This window comes from Eubalaena glacialis, chromosome 2 (genome assembly GCF_028564815.1).
Source record: "Eubalaena glacialis isolate mEubGla1 chromosome 2, mEubGla1.1.hap2.+ XY, whole genome shotgun sequence".
Lineage (NCBI taxonomy): Eukaryota > Metazoa > Chordata > Mammalia > Artiodactyla > Balaenidae > Eubalaena > Eubalaena glacialis.
In genome coordinates, this window is record NC_083717.1 from 170,294,739 (window position 1) to 170,316,260 (window position 21,522).

The 21,522-nt window shown below is 41.3% G+C and overlaps 1 protein-coding gene and 1 pseudogene across 1 annotated transcript in view; one reads left to right on the top strand and one right to left on the bottom strand.

The window, feature by feature from the left end:
• SPTLC2 (serine palmitoyltransferase long chain base subunit 2) overlaps nucleotides 1-21,522 on the bottom strand; it is a 119,953-nt gene that overhangs the window by 93,934 nt on the left and 4,497 nt on the right. Inside the window, exon 2 of the mRNA XM_061181139.1 lies at nucleotides 332-526. Coding sequence (XP_061037122.1) covers nucleotides 332-526 — 195 coding nt within the window. The remainder of the gene's footprint in view (nucleotides 1-331; nucleotides 527-21,522) is intronic.
• LOC133085787 (protein transport protein Sec24C-like) lies at nucleotides 4,222-9,954 on the top strand (annotated as a pseudogene).

Genomic DNA, 21,522 nt, shown 5'->3' on the forward strand with positions numbered 1-21,522 from the left:
AAGGACATGGCTTCTGGCTCTTCACATACCTGTGTCCACATACCAGCTCTGACATTAGGCATCTTGGGAAATGTCACTTAACCTGTGAACTTTAGCTTTCTTGTCCATAAGATTAGAATAGATTCTTGTGATGATTAAATTAAAACATGTTAAATGCTTTGATTTCTCCATGCCTTTACCCTTGTTTTTAGCTTCCCTTGTGGAATGTTTTCATTTAACTGCATCTAGAATATTTTTTATTTTAATGTATACCCAAATATCTAAAGAAAAAAATGAGTGAAAACAGCAAGATAAGAGGCTTCCATTTACAGAATCAAAGACTAACAATTACCTTTTGTTCTTCTCTTTCTGTTGCATGGTGACACTTTTCAATTCTCCAATGCCTTAAGAAATCTCGAAGATATCCAAAGAGAGTGAGGACACCATACCCCACATAAGTAAGCACAGCGACCAGCATTGGCGTCTCTTCAAAACCTTCATTAAATGGTCTTTTATATAGTCCTCCATTTTGTGTAACATGACGTATCTAAAAGGGAGGTTAAAAATGTTTCTTTCAGTCATGGTAAGAAAAAGAGTGCTACTTAAAATCTGAGTCCTTACAGATTTGCATACCTTCAGAATTCTCTAAGTAATTGTCAAACCCCACCCCCACCCCCAACCAAACATCTGCTAAGTTCTAAACAGGGCATAATTTTTTTCTGTGGAAATAAGTTTTAAGTTATACATACTTCAGATGAACAGCAAAGAAAAACAAGGGGAGAAGGACTGTGTAAGAACAATGCTTAACACTGATTTCTATCACTTGATTTTGTGAAAGAGATCTTAAAATGCTATGGTTAGAGAATGCATAATTTTCTTTGTCCTAATGAAGAAAATAAAAAATATAAATCAACAAAGAGAAAGCCTATCCTGAAAATAGTATATTAGCTTACAAATAATCAAAAGTAAATTCAGTTTTAGAATAAAATAAAATATTTGTAAATGTTTTACTGCTAAATATTCTTAAAGCCACAGAGCCACAGCATTTCAAATAATTATTAGCACTAGGCCTCTATGGAAACACATAGTTTATACTAGCCTTTGTTGTCAGTGGTAACACAAATAAATTATTCACAAAAATAAAATGCTTACATTAAGAGTGATCCAGCATTGTATAACGCAGGAAGAAAGTGAAATCCAACACAAGGGGAAAAACTGTTAGAGTGATCACTAACAGTCCTGAAATCATTCTGTCCTCCTTCATCTTGACCTAGTGACCTTTTCCAAACATTATAAGATTATCCCTAGTTTCCTCTTTAGGGATATCCAAATTTTAACATACAAACACCAAGGTACTGTACTTTGATCTCATAGCTGAAAGCTGTTTACTCTTTGGTCAATTTTAATGGAAATGTTGTTTTACAGAAAAATTCCACTAAAGTAGTTTGTGTGTCAACTTTAATCTTAACTCTGAAACAACTGATTGCTGTGAGGATGGTCAATCACAATTTACCAGGAACATATTTTCTATGGAGCACTGTACTAGACTTAAGAAGAATTCCAAAGGAATAAAAGATTCTTTCTTGGCCTCTCAGGCAACCTGATCAAAGGGCTAAATATATTTTAGAATACCGTAGCCTGGGAATATTAGTTTGGGAAAGCTACTAGAATGCTACAAGTTAGAACAGTTTGGAAACAAATTACTGTATTTGACAAAGGAAAGACATGTGGATAGGCATGATACATGAAATCTGTTGGTAATGATTCAATTTGGTGGCCTAAAGAACCTCTGAAAACTATTTGTAAAACTGGCTTAGGTCTTCATCAATCTCTTCCCCAGTGGTGGAATTTTGTGTTAACATTTATTGCTTAAACTTTCATGCAGGAGCAAAGTTGTAATGTGTTTAGAACAGAATAGCTAAAAATGAACCAATATCTGAAGATAGAAAATTGTTTAAAAATTAGTAATAACATGTAAGCAAGCTATTAAGCTGGAAAAAGCAAAATCAAGAGCACTTAAAACACAAGAAAAATAACATTCTGATTATCTTGTTTTTTAATAAATTTATTTATTTTATTTATTTATTTTTGGCTGCATTGGGTCTTCGCTGAGGTGTGTGGGCTTCTCACTGCAGTGGCTTCTCTTGTTGCCGAGCGCGGGCTCTAAGCATGCGGGCTTCAGTAGCTGTGGCACGTGGGCTCCGTAGTTGTGGCTCACGGGCTCTAGAGTGCAGGCTCAGTAGTTGTGCTGCGTGGGCTTAGCTGCTCTGTGGCACGTGGGATCTGCCCGGACCAGGGCTCGAACCCGTGTCCCCTGCATTGGCAGGCGGATTCTTAACCACTGCGCCTCCAGGGAAGCCCTTGATTATCTTTTTAAAAAACTATATCTAAAAATATTTTGCCATAAGAACACACCAGTACCCAACTCACTGTAACTCTGAAATTGTTTACACTATTTTCTCTCAACTGAACATACTAGTAAAAAGTAAGGCAATTTTCAGAGCTCCTAAGTCTCTAACAAATGTGTAGCAGATTTATATGCCAGGAATGCTGTGGGTGGATCTCTTTAAAAAGAGATCCACCTTTATTTCAGACACACCCAAACCAGCAAGACCAAGTAAATTTATACAGTTGGTTGGACTGACTAGGAAGGAGAAAGTTAAATCATTAGTTTGCTTTTAAATATTGTGTGATTCTATCATAGCCTCATTTAATAAAATTAAATGCATTTTAAGGAATTGAGATTCAACTATGAAGTAACTTTTACAATGTGGCCTCAAAGCACACTTCACTATGATCATTCACAGAGTCAGAATGGACAGACCAACTGACATGCAAACTTCTGATAGGTGAAAAAGTCTTAGAACTCAGAGAAAACAAAATTACTTGATCTTTAAGTGCAGATGCTGAATGCTATCTCTGACATGATTCAAATAAAAATAATGGTATTACCATCTTATATGTGTATAATATTCTATAAGGGAAAGCACCAGGCTTATTTTGTTCACTGCACAACTAGCACTCAGGATAGTATTTATTAAGTGCCAACAAATAATAAGTACTCAATAATGTTTCCTTTTGGGAATTCCCTGGCAGTCCAATGGTTAGACTCCGAGCTTTCACTGCCAATTGTGTGGGTTTGATCCCTGGTTGGGGAACTAAGATCCTGCAAGCCGCGCGGAGTGGCCAAAAAAAAAAAACAAAGGAAAAAGAATAACGTTTCCTTTTATTACTATTAGTATTACAGAAAGTGGCACCTTGTAGGAGCTCAACAAGTACTTGTAAATGAAAATACACATTATGCTCTTTGCTCTGTCATAGAAGGGGTTAACTTATGATGATTACACAATTAATATTAGAACATTTCTAGAACCCATATCTGACACCTTCTAGTCTCAACTGGACTGGAGATCAAGTTCACTCTAAACAAACACAGGCTACAAACCCTTACAGAATATTTCATATTCCGGATTCACCATGCAAGAGGGCTCTTAAGAGGCCTTTCAGTCACTCTAACTTGAGAATTACACTGTTGACAAGGCAATCAAGAAAAATATTAGCGTATCACTCCCTCCAGGTCAAAAAATTTCACATTAAGCAGACAAGAGTGTGACACTCTATTATTATTCAAGGGAAGTTTAAGAACGCCAATGAATACCAAGACACATTTGCCTGAACAGTAATATTTTTTCCAGAAAATGAAGAAGGAAAAAAAAAGGCAAAGACTAAGCACACACCATAAAACATGACTTTTAGGAGGGCCATGGGCAGAATGTTAGAGGCTGAGTGTTTGTGTCTCTGCCCCTATTCATATGTTAAAGCCCTAAACCCCCAGTGTGAAGGTATTTGAAGGTTGGGCCTTTGGGAGATACTTATGTTTAGGTCATGAGAGTGGGACCCTCTGGATGTGATTAGTGCTCTAAGAAGAAGAGAAGGCAGAGATCTCCACTGAGGAAAGGCCATGTGAGCATACTATGAGAAAGTGGCTGTCTACAAGCCAGGAAGAGGGTCCTCACAAAGAACTGAACCTGCCAGCACCTCTGATCTTGGACTTACCAGCCTCCAGAATCGTGAGAAATAAATATCTGTTGTTTAAGCCACCCCATCTACGGTATTTTGTTATAGCAGCCTGAACTAAGACAGAGGTAAAGAGACATAATGCACGTAACCTACTCTCAATTGGTTTAGGAAAAAATAAGTGTGTGTGTGTGTGTGTGTGTGTGTGTGGAGAGAGAGAGAATGATGGAGAATTTCTTCATGAACCATTTGTGAGTCAGTTGCAGTTATACTGTACCTTTATCTTTTAATACTTCAGTGCATATTTCTAAAAACAAAGACATTATTTTACATAACCATAGAACAATTATCAAAATCAGGAAATTGCTAGAATACTAATACGTACTTTATTTAGATTCCGCTAATCGTCCTAAGAGTGTCCTTTGTAGCAAAAGAAAGTCCTGGATAATGTATTGTATTCTCTCTTTAGTTTCAGAAAAGAAAAAAAAGGGGGTTTTCATTACACTATAAAATGACTTAGAAGGAATAATCCTGAGCAGAGGTTTCGAGAATCCCATGAAAGGACACAAAGTAACTATGCAATTTCGGGGAAGTAATTATTGGAAAACAGAAGCTTACATTTCTGACATAAATACAAAATCACATAAGCATGATTTTTTAAAGCAAATAAACACATTTCCGCTTAATGTGACAGCAGGATGACAGAACCTGCCTATCACAACAGAACCTGCCCACCTGGTAGATAGCTTGGGACATTATCTTAAAAATTAATGTCCAATATGAACCACCCATTATGCATCAGCAATCAAAGGACTGTTATATCTTTTCCTTTAAATGAACCCTATTCATTTCCAGTGATACGCTGTGTTGTTCCTTAAAATAAGTTCTGCTGAAATGGTTCTTTATTGAAATTTTACTGAAAAGATACTAGCCTCTCACTACTGCCTACCACACATACTAGAGAAAATAGTTTGGAGCTTTATGCCCATCACACAAGCTATGCCACACTCTGAACATATATTTCCAGAAGTGTCCTCTTTTTCTTGGCAGGCAAATTTTGAAAAGTAGGGAGTCCACATTTTTTCTTGCAATCAGGGTAAGTTCCCGAATTTCTGTTGGTAAGTAACTCATGGAATGGACTAAGATGTGCTTCCAAAGCCAGCTGTGAAACAAACCTATATTTTGACATTACCATATTCCTATTGAAAACTCAAAAATGCAGACCTCCAAGTATATATGCACTGCAGGATTTCAGTCAGTGTCATCTTGTGCACTCTGGGCAGTCATGTTCTACACAGGAGTTGTTATTTTCACTTGCCACTCACATCTCTGTAGCACTTTCCTATCTCTAGATAAGCATCAAGGTACAAGAGACAGATGTAACAGGAGATTTGCGTACCAGTGCAGCTTTGCCACAAATTCCGCATCTTCTTCTGAGCTCTATTCCACTCTAACATGTTCTAGGCCTGTAACACCGTGCCCTCCACTCTGGCTTTGTAGCGGACACGAACTGGAAAGGCAACCCAGTTCGCATCAGTCTCCCTTCTCTGGGAATACTCCCTTATACCAGGGGTGGGTCCCTGGTGGTCACATCTGTGCAATATGACTGATTTCCTGGGTCATAACTGACTGGCACAGCGGTAGGCACCTATGCCAAAATGAACCCAACAACCCTCTCTCGTGGGGATTTAAAATTTCAATGGGGAAGGAATCTGAAGGACACTGGACTGCCAACGTCCTGGAGAAAAGGTCCATAAACTCCTGTTGCCAAGGTGTCAAGCGCTGTGTTATTTCCTGCCATTTTACCTTTTCTGAGTTGTTCATCAATTCCTCCCTACTTTTTCCTTTTCTTACGTTGTATACCTATCATCCTTGCAACAAATCACCTTTTTGTTTAGCTAGAGTCAGTTGCTATCAACTGAAAGAAATTTAACAGATACAGACTCTATGTTAAAATTCTTAGAACTTCTTTTCTGCACTTACTGAACAGGTTTTTATATGTTGGCATAGCCTGCAAACTTTTACGTCTTCAGCAAATTTTAAAAAAATGGCTTCCCACTTTGTCAATTTTGTGCATTTGGAATATTGCTGACTATCTTATCTTGGATAAGGGATACCTGGTTCAAAATCATAAGTACTTACTTCCCTATATTAAGGGACATCAGATTCTAATTGCCCGCTATAACTAACCTCTTCCCAGGTTCTCAACAATACACATGAAGATAGAGCCAAAAGAGAAAAAAAGTCAGAACTACTACTTTTTTTAAAAAGGGCAATAAAAGGCCACAAATCAAAATTCAGACAGTATCTGTCTGCTAAGTTCATCTAACTACAGAGAACATGCTCATAACCATTAAACAAGACTAACTTTTCACAGTAGAAAAATCACAAACTAAAGGGCAAGTAATAGATTATTTAATACAAGATTTTAAGGGAACTGGAAGTGGAGCCTGGGAGTCTTGACGTTAGGAATGAAGTCGAACCTGGATCTGGAGCCGGGCGAAACCAAGTCAGTCAGCCCCACCTGTGCTGCCATTTGGGGAGCCTCAGCCTGTCCACCCAGGGTGTCATCAATCTGGCTGTGGTGGGCAACCAGGACCCACAGCCCCACCCCCTGTGGAGCCTCCAATGGCCCAGTACCAGGCCATGGGCAAACCCCTCCCCCAGGTGTTTCAAGAGTCCCACTTCAGGGGCACCTCCAACCTCAACAGCACAGGGCCCTTGTGGCCAGACAGCATATGGCCAGTTTGGCCAAGGAGAGCTACAGAATGGGCCAAGCTCCACTGTTCAGATGCAGAGGCTCCCTGGGTCTCAGCCATCTGGGTTAGTCCCATTGGCTCCCGTGGTCAGCCAGCCAGCTGTGCTTCAGCCCTATGGCCCTCCCCTGACAAGTACACAGGTGACTGCTCAGCTGGCCAGAATGCAGATCAGTGGTGCTGTGGCCCCAGCGCCTCCCGCTCCGGGTCTAGGCTATGGTCCACCAACATCACTTGCCTCAGCCTCAGGAAGTTTCCCTAACACCAGTCTGTATGGCTCCTACCCTCAGGGCCAGGCTCCTCCCCTTAGCCAGGCCCAGGGTCATCCCGGGGCCCAGCCTTCCCAGCAATCTGTCCCACCACAGGCCTCCAGCTTCACACCCACAGCTTCAGGGGGTCCTTGAATGCCTTCGATGACCGGTCCACTCCTGCCTGGACAGAGTTTTGGGGGGCCCCCACGGAGCGAGCCCAACCATGTGTCCTCACCTCCTCAAGCTCTGCCCCCTGGCACCCAAATGACTGGGCTCCAGGACCACCACCACCTATGCACTCCTCCCAGCAGCCAGGCTACCAGCTGCAACAAAATGTTTCCTTTGGACCAGCCCAGGCCCCTCAGCCCAATTATTGAAGTCCCTACCCAGGAGCAGACACTTTGGGCAGCCAACCTGGGACACCTCAACTATTGCCTCCTAAGCGCCTATACCCTGATGCCATCCCAAGCCTTATTCAGGTTATTGAGGATGACACGAACAACCAGGGTTCAGAGCCACTGGTTACTGGTGTATGGGGCCAGGTGCCACCCTTAGTCAACACCAACTTCCTGGTGAAAGACCAAGGGAATGCAAGTCCCCAATATATCTGATGCACATCCTATAATATCCCTTGCACACGTGACATGTCTAGCAGGCTCAGGAGCCCCTGGCAGCTGTCATCAAGCTGCTGGCAAGCCTGCCCCCAGAGGAGGCTTCACCACATATCGTTAACCACAGGGAACCTGGCCCTTTGCGCTGCAATCGCTGCAAAGCATACATGTGCCCCTTCATGCAGTTCATTGAGGGAGGGAGGCGTTTCCAATGCTGCTTTTGCAGCTGTGTCAATGATGTTCCCCCCCAGTATTTTCAACATCCGGATCATACTGGCAAATGTGTGGATGCTTATGACCGTCCTGAGCTATCCCTGGGCTCTTATGAATTCTTGGCCACTGTAGATTACTGCAAGAACAGTAAGTTCCCCAGCCCTCCTGCCTTATCTTCATGATTGATGTCTCCTACAGTGGCGTCAGGAGTGGTCTTGTTAGGCTCCTCTGTGAGGAACTCAAGTCACTGTTAGACTTTCTGCCTAGGGAGGGCAGGGCAGAAAAGTCAGCAATCCACGTTGGCTTTGTCACCTATAGTAAGGTGCTCTGCTTCTACAATGTGAAGAGCTCATTGGCCCAGCCACAGATGATGGTTGTATCTGATGTGGGTGACATGTCTGTGCCACTGCTGGATGGCTTCCTGGTCAACGTCAATGAGTCTCAGGCAGTCATCACCAGCTTATTGGATCAGATTCCAGAAACATTTGCAGACACACGGGAGACGGAGACAGTATTTGCTCCTGTTATCCAGGCTGGCGTGGAGGCTCTGAAGCCTGCTGAGTGTGCAGGGAAGCTATTTCTGTTCCACACCTCCCTGCCCATCGCAGAGGTCCCAGGGAAACTGAAGAACAGAGACGACAGGAAGTTGATCAACACAGACAAGGAGGAGACTCTATTACAGTCTCAGACAGGTGCCTATCAGACACTGGCCAAAGAGTGTGTGTGGCCCAAGGCTGCTGTGTAGACCTCTTCCTCTTCCCCAACCAGTATGTGGAAGTGGCCATGCTCTCTGTCATACCCCAGCTAAGTGGTGGCTCTGTCTATAAATATGCTTGCTTTCAGGTGGAGAATGACCAGGAATGGTTCCTTAGTGACCTGGGTCAGAATGTACAGGTCATTGGCTTTGATGCTGTAAAGAGGGTCCTGACAAGCACTGGTATCCGTGCTGTAGATTTCTTTGGGGCTTTCTACCTGAGCAACACAAAAGATGTGGAGCTGGTTGGGCTGGATGGGGACAAGACGGTGACTGTGGAGTTAAGCATGACGATCGGCTCAATGAAGACAGTGGAGCCCTCCTGCAGTGTGCCCTGCTCTACACCAGCTGCGCAGGGCAGTGATGGCTCCGCATCCACAACCTGGCCCTCACCTGCTGCATCCAGCTGGCTGATCTGTACTGAAACTGTGAGACTGACGCGCTCATCAACTACATGGCCAAGTTTGCATACCGGGGGCTCCTGAACAGCCCTGTGAAAATTATTCGTGACACTCTCATCACTCAGTGTGCCCAGATCTTGGCCTGTTACAGAAAGAACTGTGCCAGCCCCTGCTCTGTGGGATAGTTGATCCTTCTTGAGTGCCTGAAGCTACTCCCAGTTTACCTGAACTCTTTGTTGAAGAGTGAGGTCCTGCAGCCTGGAGCTGAAGTCACTACTGATGACCGCGCCTATGTCCGACAGCTAGTTACCTCCACGGACATGGCTGAGACCAACGCCTTCATCTATCCTCTGCTCCCACCATTAACCAAGTCTCCCCATTGAGAATACCACTGAACCACAGGCAGTTTGGGCATCTGAAGAGCATCTAAACAATGGGGATATATATTGGGTTGGCCAAAAAGTTCATTTGTTTTTCATAACATCTTATGGAAAAACTTGAACAAACTTTCTGGCCAACCCAATATTTGCTGGAGAATGGGCTCAACCTCTTCCTCTGCGTGGGAACAAGTGTCCAGCAGGGTGTCGTCCAGAGCCTCTTCGGCGTCTCCTCCTTCAGTCAGATCACCAGTGGCTGGAGTGTTCTGCCAGTTCTGGATAATCTGCTGTCCAAGAAGGTGTGAGGCCTCATTGATAGTTTGAGGGCACAGAGATGACGGTACCTGAAGCTTATCTTGGTGAAATAAGAGGACAAGCTGGAGATGCTGTTCAAACACTTCCCGGGGGAAGACAAGAGCCTGAGCGGGGGAGCATGCAATGTGGACCCTGTCTGTCATATGCACAAGGAGATTTGGCAGCTACCAAGCTACAGCAAGTGGGTAAACAGCATAGGGTCCAGGCCAGCTTCCAGAAAGTACCCCAGGACAGCAGAGAAATTGGGACAGTTCCATATCTTATAAGTCATGTAAGCTGACCTCAGTCTCTTTGGGGCAAGGGGGAGGTATAAGGAGACACCTTTTTTCTGGGCTCAAGTATCCTACCACTCTGTCACGTCCTGCTGTTGGAAGGTGTCCCTATCCCCTCACTTTACCCTCCTTTTCCTACTAATCCTGTCGTAATGAATGTAGTTTCTCAGTTCACTGTATATGATTTGGTGTTGGAGGATTTGGAGCCACCCAGACCCTCGCAATATTGTGACCCTTTGGACCAGCCTCCAAGAAGAGAAGGGCAGGCGGGAAGGAGTAGGGATCCCAGGGGGAGGGGCTGCTAATTCATCTCAGTGTAATCAACAACTTCCTCTATTAGGGATAAACATACATACAGGTGCACAAGAGTCGGGTATAGACCATATACAGTAGAGAGAAAAGGGGTCAGTCTTCTAGCGGCTGGAAGTCAATAGCCAACTCAAGAGTCACTAAGGGTGGCTGACTAGCTTTCTCGCTCTGCTTCCACTGTTCTTTCTCTCTCCTGCAATGATTGGTGATCGCTTGGTGGACAGAGGAACATTATCAGAGATGAATGAGCTTGGGAACAGAGTTGTAAAGTGTATTAAGACCTGGGAGAGGTATCAGCCTCCTTTCCAGCTGGAGAGGCCCCAACACTGGATGGTTCTGTAAGGAGCCTGGTCATCAACTTGCAGTACCTCACAGAGCCAGCCCACATCCCACTCTGAGCTCCTGCTGGAAACATTGCTCTCCAAGCTGGGGGTTGCTGGGAAGAGAGGCAGAGGTGGCTAGTCTCTCCTGCCAGGACACCACTCAGGCTTTCGTACTGACAGAGTGGCTGACAGTTATCTCCCAACCTGACCTGGCTGCGGCAGGACAAGGGCTAGGCTCGATGGTGGCCAGGCTTGCCTGCTCCCAGCCTGGGATACCCCTGCTCTGGACCTCTCATTTCTCTTCATTAGTTTATTTTTCAATGCACCTTTAATTTGCAAAGAAATAAACTAAGATGTAGGGAATTCCCTGGCGGTCCAGTGGTTGGGACTCCATGCTTTCACTGCTGTGGGCCCAGGTTCAATCCCTGGTGGGGGAACTAAGATCCTGGAAGCCATACAAAGCAGCCAAAAAAATAAAATAAAATGTAAAAAAAAAAAATTTTAAGAAAATTGACTGTTTAGGAAAAAAGAAACAAACCCTAGTTAGAGCTTTTCCTCATACCATACTGTGGAAGAGAGAGCTAACTCGCCCCTTGTATATATTCTCTGTAAGTTCCCGTTAGTAACAGGCTCTCTCAGTTTTAGCTGGGTGCAAGGCTACCCAGCTACAGTCCACATTCCCAATCTCTCTTGCAGCAAAAGGTAACCGTGTGAGGAATTTGGGCCAATAGGAAGTGAATAGAAATGATGAGTACCAGGGCTGGATTACATCCTTTAAAACAGCAATTGCTTTCCCTCACTTCTCTTTCCTTCTGCCTGTGGCCTAGAACATAGATGTGGTTGAAGATGCTCACTGAAGACAACATCCTCAAAGACTGCAAGACAACAAAGAAGATACCTCATCACCTACCTGCCCAGGACTACCTGTCTATCTCCAGACTTCACAAAGAGAAATCATTTCTATCTTGTTTATTTAAATGTCACATTTATAGCAACAGAAACAAAAACATCAGAAAACAATATTGAGACTTTCGCTTCTAAGTTGGAGGTAATATGTAGAGGCAAGCCATCACTTTCACAGAAAAACTACATAAAACTAAACAGATTACTCAAAACAGGAAGTAGTTTTAAAGACAATGAAGAATTGTTTTCCATGCAAAGAGGACAAGATGACCTGAAATTCCAAAGAGGGAAAAGCCTTTCCTTAGTGAGCTGCAATTGCTAGTCATTTTCTCTCCTCGTGGGATTTGCAGAGTTTGAACAGGAACTGATCATAACTGGACTTGCCAGAGGCAGAGAAACTCTACCAAGAGAAAGAAAAACCAGCAGAGTCTATAACAGCTATATAGGTTAGTATGAAGAGTCCCAGATACGTGACCAGTTTTCTGCATAGGACGTTTACTAAGTGCTGGAGAAGCTGGGGAGATGGACTAGAAAGGTGACTTGAAATCAACCACAGTCTTACAATGCTTAAGGGGTAAAGTCATAACAGAGGGAGGGGCCTGCAACAAACACACAATGGATCTCATCCTTGAGACGCTGTACTCACTAGAGTGAACTGAATCTACCTAAAAACTCAGCCCAGGACTTCCCTGGTGATGCAGTGGTTAGGAATCCGCCTGCCAATGCAGGGGACACGGGTTCGATCCCTGGTCCGGGAAGATCACACATGCTGCGGAGCAATTAAGCCCGTGTGCCACAACTACTGAGCCTGCGCTCTAGAGCCCTCAAGCCACAACTACTGAGCCCATGTGCCACAATGACTGAAGCCCGCGCGCCTAGAGCCCGTGCTCCGCAACAAGAGAAGCCACCTCAATGAGAAGCCCACGCACCACAATGAAGAGTAGCCCCCACTCGCCGCAACTAGAAAAAGCCCACGCACAGCAACGAAGACCCAACACAGCCAAAAATAAACAAATAAATTTATTAAAACAAAAAACAAAAAACTCAGCCCAGCCCACCCAGCTCAATCCCTGGTTAGATGGAGGTGCTCAGGCCCTTGCCATATCTAAGACAGCAAAAGGCAAAAACAACATTGACTTTAGTCTCTGCAGGTCTTTTATTCACGGTGTCTAGCAATCAATCAAAAACTCCTGCTTTCCCAGGAGGCTGGGAGAGAAAATAGGAGTATGACTGAAAAAGAGAAGGCACGGTATACAGTAGTCTACAGTCACCTTATATTTCAGTACTGCTAGTCTTGGGAAATCTCTCACCCCTTGATTCCTCCCTTTAATTTCATGTCTCCAGAAGTGTAGATCCCTGTTTAAGTTTTTTAACATTTCTAAAACTACAAAAATAATTTTCAGACATCAAAGACTCCCCTAGGAACCCAGAGCCCCCTTTCTACCAAAGAGCTCAAAATCATCATAATCATCTCATTCTTTCCACTCATTCAACAAATATTTCATTTCTATCTATATGTCAAGATCTGTACAAGGTATCTGACCATACAAATAAGAGATAGTCCTTTTTCAAGTCTTCAAGAATTCTGCATTTTTTAAGAGAAAAAGCATGCAAAGATCAACATTCTTTTCACTCATTCAACAAATATTTCATTCCTATCTATGTGTCAAGATCTGTACAAGGTATTTGACCATACAAATAAGAGATAGTCCTTTTTCAAGTCTTCAAGAATTCTGCATTTTTTAAGAGAAAAAGCATGCCAAGAGCAACATGATTTTTGAGATAAAAGAATAAAGAAACTATTTTAAGGGATACTGTCTAAAGGGATTTATATATAAATGTAGAGGACGAAAAATGCACACAAAGTGAGAAGCATTTCTACTACAAGTAATTCTCAAGTTGTCTCACTTTTCTTCTTCACATTACTAATGACAACCCCAAGGAAAATTTAAGCTATTTGTCCAGTCACAAGAAAGTTAGATTCAAAGTCAGGATGAGAATCAAAGTCTCTACATTTTCCATTTGTTACCATTTCTTAGTCATATTCCTGAGATTTTCTACGACTCAAATTTTCTTTTAATTATTTCAGAGATAATACAACTTAATCTGATTGTTTTAAAATTATCAGTGGCTTAAAATTAGAATTTCACTTTAAACTCAACCTGCGTGCTCATTTTTGCTATTTCATATAATTAGCTATTTTTGCTATTCATATTATCAGCTATACATGGATTGAGATAAATGGTTATATGAGTTTCGTTTCCCCTGCTAAAAAAATGTCTGTTTTTAGGGACTTCCCTGGTGGCGCAGTGTATAAGACTCTACACTCCCAGTGCAGGGGGCCCAGGGTTCGATCCCTGGTCAGGGAACTAGATCCCACATGCATGCTGCAACTAAGAGTTTGCATGCCACAACTAAGGAGCCTGCCTGCTGCAACTAAGACCCAGAGCAACCAAATAAATAAAAAAAATATATTAAAAAAAAAAATGTCTGTTTTTAGGAAACGAGAACTAACACTAATTAACTTAGCTGCCCTGGAAATAACCTGCTTCCTTTGCCTACATACAAAGCCACAATTGTACAGGAGGCGATAAAGATATTATCCTTTAGCATGTACAGCAGAGGTCTCCAACAGATACTTCTATCACAGTCCTCTGTCCATTTTAACACTGGGTTGTCATTTTTTGTTTTGGCCGTGCTGCATGGCGGCTTGTGGGACCTTAGTTCCCCAACCAGGCATTGAACTGAGGCCACGGAAGTGAAAGCGCCAAGTCCTAACCACTGGATCGCCAGAGAACTTCCTTGGGTTGCCTGTTTATTGTTGAGTTATAAGAGTGCTTTATACATTCTAGATAACAAGTCTCTTATCTGCTATATGATTTTCAAATATTTTCTCTCATTCTGTGGATTGTCATTTCACTTTCTTCATGGTGTCCTTTGAAATACAAGCTTGTAATTTTGATCTAGTACAATTTATCTACTTTTTCTTTGGTTGCTTATACTTTTGGTTGCAAAAAACCACTGCCTGATCAAAGTCTACAAAGGTTTATACCTATGTTTTTTCCTAAGATTTTACAGCTGTAACTCTTACATTTAGGTCTTTGATCCATTTTGAGTAACTTTTCTGTACGTGGTATAAGGCAAGGATCCAAGCTAGTCCTTTTACATGTGGACGTCCAGTTGCCCCCCACACCATTTTTTTAAAAAGGTCATTCTTTTCCCCCCTTGAATCATCTACTCTTGCAAAAAAAATCAACTGAGCATAAATGTAAGGGTTTATTTCTGGACTCTCAATTATATTCCACTGATGTCCAACTTTGTTCTTCTTTTTCAAGACTTGGTCTATTCTGGGTCCCTTACATTTTCATATGAATTTTAGGATCAGCTTGTAAATATCACCAAAAAAACCAGCTGGGATTTCAATGAGTTGCACTGAATTTGTAGATTAATCTTAATATTAAGTTTTTCAATCCCTGAACACTGGATGTCTTTGCATTTATTTAGAGCTTTTTTGATTTCTTTCAAAATGTTTTGTAGCTTTCAATGTACAAGTCTTGCACTTTTTCTGTTGCATTTTTTCCTAATCATTTAATTCTTTTTGATGCTATTGTGTGCAAAAGTTGTGCTTTGATGACTTTAGGGTAATCGCTCTATACTCTAAGGTCATAAACATTTTCTTTTATATGCTAGAGTTTTATATTTTTTGATGTTCACATATGAATATCTAACAACCTAGGATTGATTTTACAGAGTGGTGTGAAGTTGGGATCTATATTTTTTTTCCATACCACTTGTCTCAGCACCACTTAATAAAAAGGCAATCCATTCCCCACTGATTTGAAATGCCACCACCCTTATCTATCAAATTCTATATTCATAGTGTACTCTTTCTGGGTTTTCTATTCTGCTCCATTTATATACTATCTGATCAAAATCTACTGCCTAAATAACTGTAGTTTTATGGCAAGTCTTATTATCTAATAAAGATGACTACTCCCACCTAATTTTTCTTCAAAACTGCCTTGGCTCTTCTTGGCCCTTTGCTTTTGCACATGCATTTAGAATCAATTTGTCAAGAAAGAATGAGAGAGAGGGAGGGAGAAAAAGAGAAGAAAAAAACACTTGGAGGGTAGGATTTTAACTGGAACTGCATTGTCTTAAAGATCAATTTGAGGAAACTGACACTTGTAACACATTTTCACCTGTGAATTTTAGGAACCCAAGCTGACTCTGTGTAACATTATATTTTGAGATAGTGGTTTTATTCATTTAAAGATACGGTTTGGATCACTTAAATGGTGGTCCACTGCATTTTAGAAATCAGAAAAAAAAATTTTAATCTTTAAACCTCCTTTAATTTATTTTACAAAATGATATTCTGATTTTATACACATGTGCACGCACACACACACACAAACACACACATCTTCTGAGTGAGCAATCTCACTTCTAGGCATTTATCCTAACAAAAAAAATCAAAAGTGTTAAGAGAAGTACAAAGGGCTCATATATCAGAAATACTGAGAAAAGTCTAAACATTATGCATGAGGATTGGTTAAATAAATTACACTATGTATCTGTACTATGGAATTTATGCACCCTTTAAAAGAATGATGTTTGTGGGGGAGGGGCTATACAGGGGTAAGGGGAAAAAGGGTTATTATGGGATTACATGAAATCATGTGCGTGGAAGTTTTTTTCTTTTTTTGGCCATGCCGCACAGTTTGCAGGATCTTAGTTCCCGTACCAAGAATTGAACCCGCGCCCTCGGCAGTGAAAGCACGGAGTCTTAGCCATTGGACTGCCAGGGAATTCCCCTGTGTGAAACTTTCGAAAATTGTAAAGCACTATAGAATTTACAGAATCTTTCATTCAACTAAAAAAAAAAAAATACATTGTAGGGACTTCCCTGGTGGTCCAGTGGTTAAGAATCCACCTTCAAGTGCAGGGGACGCGGGTTCGATTCCTGGTCGGGGAACTAAGATCCCACATGCCGCAGGGCAACTAAGCCCATGCCACAACTACTGAGCTTGCATGCCGCAACTAGAGAGCCCGCGCACCCTGGAGCCCGTGCACCACAACTAGAGAGAAGCCTGTGCCACAACGAAGATCCCGTGTGCCACAACGAAGACCCAACATAGCCAAATAAATAAATAAATAGGTAAATATTTTTTAAAATACATTGTAAAAAAATGATGTTTGTCTCTACTGACTGATGATAGATTATATTCATGATACTAAGAGGAAAAAAACTGTAAAATAGATGTAGTACGATCTCTTTTATGTAAAATTGTAACCCACTCCATCTCACATTTATATATATATATATATATACACACACATATACACATTTATATGTATATATATACATACACACACATCTATAAATATATGGCAGGATATATGTCAAAATGTTATAGTATTTATCTCCAGGTTATAGAATTTCAGGAGATAAAGCTGACCCTTGAACAATGCTGCGGTTAATCTCAGTATAATTTATAGTTGGCCCTCCGTATCCAAGGTTCCTCCACATCCACGGATTCAACCAACCACAGACTGTGCAGTACTGCAGTATTTACTATTGAATAATATCTGCATATAAGTGAACTGGTGCAGTTCAGACCTGAGTTGTTCAAGAGTCAACTGAATTTATTTTCTTCATATTTTAATGTGTTGGTTTAATGTTCTGCAAGTATGGTATTTTTCCAACTCATATATTTTCATATAAAATAGTATGTAAAGTATGTTGACTTTACAAGAGAAACACTACATCTGTTCATTTTAAATCTTATTGAAAATATGCAAATTTTCAAGAAATACTTGTTTTTAAAACTAAAAAATTTAGAACTTTCAAGTATATAAACTCTTGTAAAGAGTGTAACACAGGTGCTATTCTACTTAAGGGCAAACTCTCCCCACTGAAATTTTAAATCCCCACGAGAGAGGGTTGTTGGGTTCATTTTGGCATAGGTGCCTACCGCTGTGCCAGTCAGTTATGACCCAGGAAATCGGTCATATTGCACAGATGTGACCACCAGGGACCCACCCCTGGTATAAGGGAGTATTCCCAGAGAAGGGAGACTGATGCGAACTGGGTTGCCTTTCCAGTTCGTGTCCACTACAAAGCCAGAGTGGAGGGCACGGTGTTACAGGCCTAGAACATGTTAGAGGTGGAATAGAGCTCAGAAGAAGATGCGGAATTTGTGGCAGAGCTGCACTGGTACGCAAAACTCCTATTACATCTGTCTGTCATACCTTGATGCTTATCTAGAGATAGGAAAGTGCTACAGAGATGTGAGTGGCAAGTGAAAATAACAACTCCTGTGCAGAACATGACTGCCCAGAGTGCACAGGATGACACTGACTGAAATCCTGCAGTGCATATATACTTGGAGGTCTGCATTTTTGAGTTTTCAATAGGAATATGGTAATGTCAAAATATAGGTTTGTTTCACAGCTGGCTTTGGAAGCACTTCTTAGTCCATTCCATACGAGATACTTACCCACAAAAATTCGGGAACTTACCCTGATTGCAAGAAAAAATGTGGACTCCCTACTTTTCAAAATTTGCCTGCCAAGAAAAAGAGGACACTTCTGGAAATATATGTTCAGAGTGTGGCACAGCTTGTGTGATGGGCGTAAAGCTCCAAACCATTTTCTCTAGTATGGGTAGTAGGCAGTAGTGAGAGGCTAGTACATTTCAGTAAAATTCCAAGAAAAGATCAGCCTCTATAACCAACTCTCAAGAGATGAAATCTATTGTCATCCCTAATATCTAATTTAAACTCCTCAAAAATTACCAGTAAGTTCTGAATTGCCAAGTCCAGTGACATGATAGAGTAAGACAAAGAATACAACCCAGGCTCTATTAACTTCCTAACTGGGCCAGTTATTTAAATGATTTGGAATTCAGTCTTATTTGTAAAATGGAGATAATATTCACCTACCAAGGGCCCTGTGAAGATCAGATAGGTTAAAAGGCTGGGAGAGGCCCTGGCCACAGTAAATGATACCTATTACTATTATTATTCTTGGTTTCTGACCACCAAGATGTTGCTTACCACTGCTTAAAGAAACACCCTCGGGCCTCCCTGGTGGCGTAGCGGTTAAGAATCTGCCTGCCAATGCAAGGGATACGGGTTCGAGCCCTGGTCTGGGAAGACCCCACACACTGCAGAGCAACTAAGCCCGTGCGCCACAACTACTGAGCCTGCGCTCTAGAGCCCACGAGCCACAACTACTGAGTCTGTGTGCCACAACTACTGTGCACAGCAGTGAAGACCCAACACAGCCAAAAATAAATAATAAATAAATAATTAAATACATAAATTCTCTTAAAAAAAAAGAAAGAAAGAAACACCCTCCATTTCCTTGGGCTTTCACAAACCACTTGCCAACACTTCTGTTCTTTCTCAATCAACCTTCTGTAGCAGTGGTGTGTGTTTGTGCTTGCCTTCTCGCAAGAACATTGATTCCCCAATATTACATCCTTGGTGCCTCCTCTTCTTGCTTAATGCCCTCTTCTATCTACTTTGCCAATTCCCATGGCTTTAACTCCCACCCATTCATTCCTTCAACTAAGATTTCCTGAGTTCCTATTACATACCAGGCACAATTCAAAGAGTATAACCTCAGATGTTTGCTGAAGGGGCCTACTTATTAGGCAGCAAGAGGCTTATTGAGAATAATTCAAAACCACCACATTTGTCAGGTCAGTACTTTATCTGTACAGTAGTTTCTAAAGCTTTCCAAGTCATAAAAATTGTTGACTATCTTCCCCGACCTCAATATGTATTATTTGGAGTAAGGCTGGATCACACCCATAGTCTCAGTATAACTGCATATTTCACTGTACTTAGAAATTATCAGAAAGCTGGGACTTCCCTGGTGGTCCATTGGTTAAGAATCTGCCTTCCAATGCAGGGGAGGCGGGTTCGATCCCTGGTCGGGGAACTGAGATCCCACACGCAGCGGGGCAACTAAACCCGCACACCGCAACTACTGAGCCTGTGCGCCACAACTAGAGAGAAGTCCCTGCACTGCAACGAAGAGCCCTCGTGCAGCAATGAAAGATCCCGCGTGCTGCAACTAAGACCTGGTGTAGCCAAATAAATAAATAAATAAATAAATTTAAAAAAATAATAATAATAAAAATAAATAAAAATGAGCCACCAACACAGGGGTTATCTCAATCCTTTAGGGTCTTACAGTATACATGTATTATTTCTACAATCAGAAGCAAAAATTATTTTAAAACAAAAGGAAAAATTGCCACCTTAACCTTCATAATGGGTCTTGAAGGTAGTCTCAAAGACAACAAATGTTAAGATAAATTTTCTGAGCTTAAATCAGTCAAGAGCAAAAGGCTTACTTGCTTAATGGGTTTAATGGGTCACAAATTACAAATTATATTATAGAAGCCTTCTTAGAAGCTATTCAGAAGGCAACTGGCTTTTGAGGCCACAAACCATGTATTTAATCAAATAGGGCACACCCACTCAGAATGCAAACACAGCCTCTACCCATCCTCTCAATTGCCTATTCTGCCAATAAACACTGCTTCTTTCTTTCAAAAATGGAATCTGATTGAATCTCAACCAATTAACTACTCGTTCAGAACACTATGAAGTTTCTGGGGCACCTAGTCCAACCTTAAAACGTGGGCAAGTCTGCATTCCCTGAATATCCAAGTTCTGAAATACTATATTAAGAATACAGTGGTTTATGTAGTAAACACAGGTCTCATTTCCCAAGAATTTTTATTAAAGAGAATTCCTGAGTACCTCAAATGACTCTGGAATCTTTCACATCCAACTAGTAAGACTTGAAATGTTTTTCCCCTTGGAACAAAAAGCATTTGAAACAGAAATCTAGTCTCACAAGTTGTAAACAGTTAACAACATTATTTTTGCAAAGCTTTGAGGTCTTTGGATGTGTCATCAGGCCCTGCAAAACTTGAACAGGTATACTGGCCATTCTAGCTACTCCTCCAGTTCCTGTGTCATAACTAACTTCTCCTTTTCCCAGGTAATGTTTCCTCTCAGTGGAAACAAAAGCCTAGTAGCTACTTAGTAAACCACCTTTCATTAGTTATTCATTTGCCTTCTTCTAAGTATAAGAAGCAAAACCAGCACTTTGTTCTTTCTACTTTTCTTACCTTATCATTTAAATAAGAACATAACTTGTGCCCCAATTCCTCTTTAAGAATCTTATTTATTCTGGCAGCTAGAAGGCTATCATCCTTCTAATATCTCATTAAAACTATTCCTAAAGGGAAGAATCTTAGGTCCAAACTCTCTCAAAGGCAGATAATTTTTTTCTTCCATATTTGTTAACTAATTAAGGAAGGTTAAATGTGTGAACAAATCTCAAAAGTTCTTTAAAGAAATTGAAGACCAAAAGAAAGTAATGTTAACAAGGGGCTTTAAAAGTAGAAACCAACTGTATTATATTTCAGGTGCAACCAAAATATGGCATTTATTTAATCAAATGTTAAATCCACAGTAATAAACTCTTGGTAATTAAGATCACTGAATACTCCAAATTGCTGCTGAGAAAATTTCCTGCAAAGCCTCTAGAGGTCTTTAAAAATAGGATGGAATCATCTATCAAGATTAGTTTTAATAAAGTCCTACAAATAGAAAAGGGAATGAATTACATAAACCCCTAAAGGTTCCTTCCAGCTCTAATTCTGCCAAAGCTTCCAATTCTCTTTCTAAGTTTCCTTAATACTAATTGCCACCTGTTACCTCAAAAAAGGCTGACCCCCTTCTCTCACTCCTCTGAATGGCAGGGAGGAAAAATTACCGTTTCTCTTCCTTGTGAAAACTCTATCTACCGTCATCATTAAAAAACAGTAATGTCTACACCCATAAGGATGGCTACCGTAAAGAAAAAACCTAATTCTCCTGTGTGATGTCTCTCCTTTACTCTCACACTACCTTGCCGCTAACACTTTTGACCAGATGTTTGGGGGGCGGGGGGTACACACCACTGAGCAATACTGTGACATCAGCTGGGTGTCCTACATTGTTTTTTCCT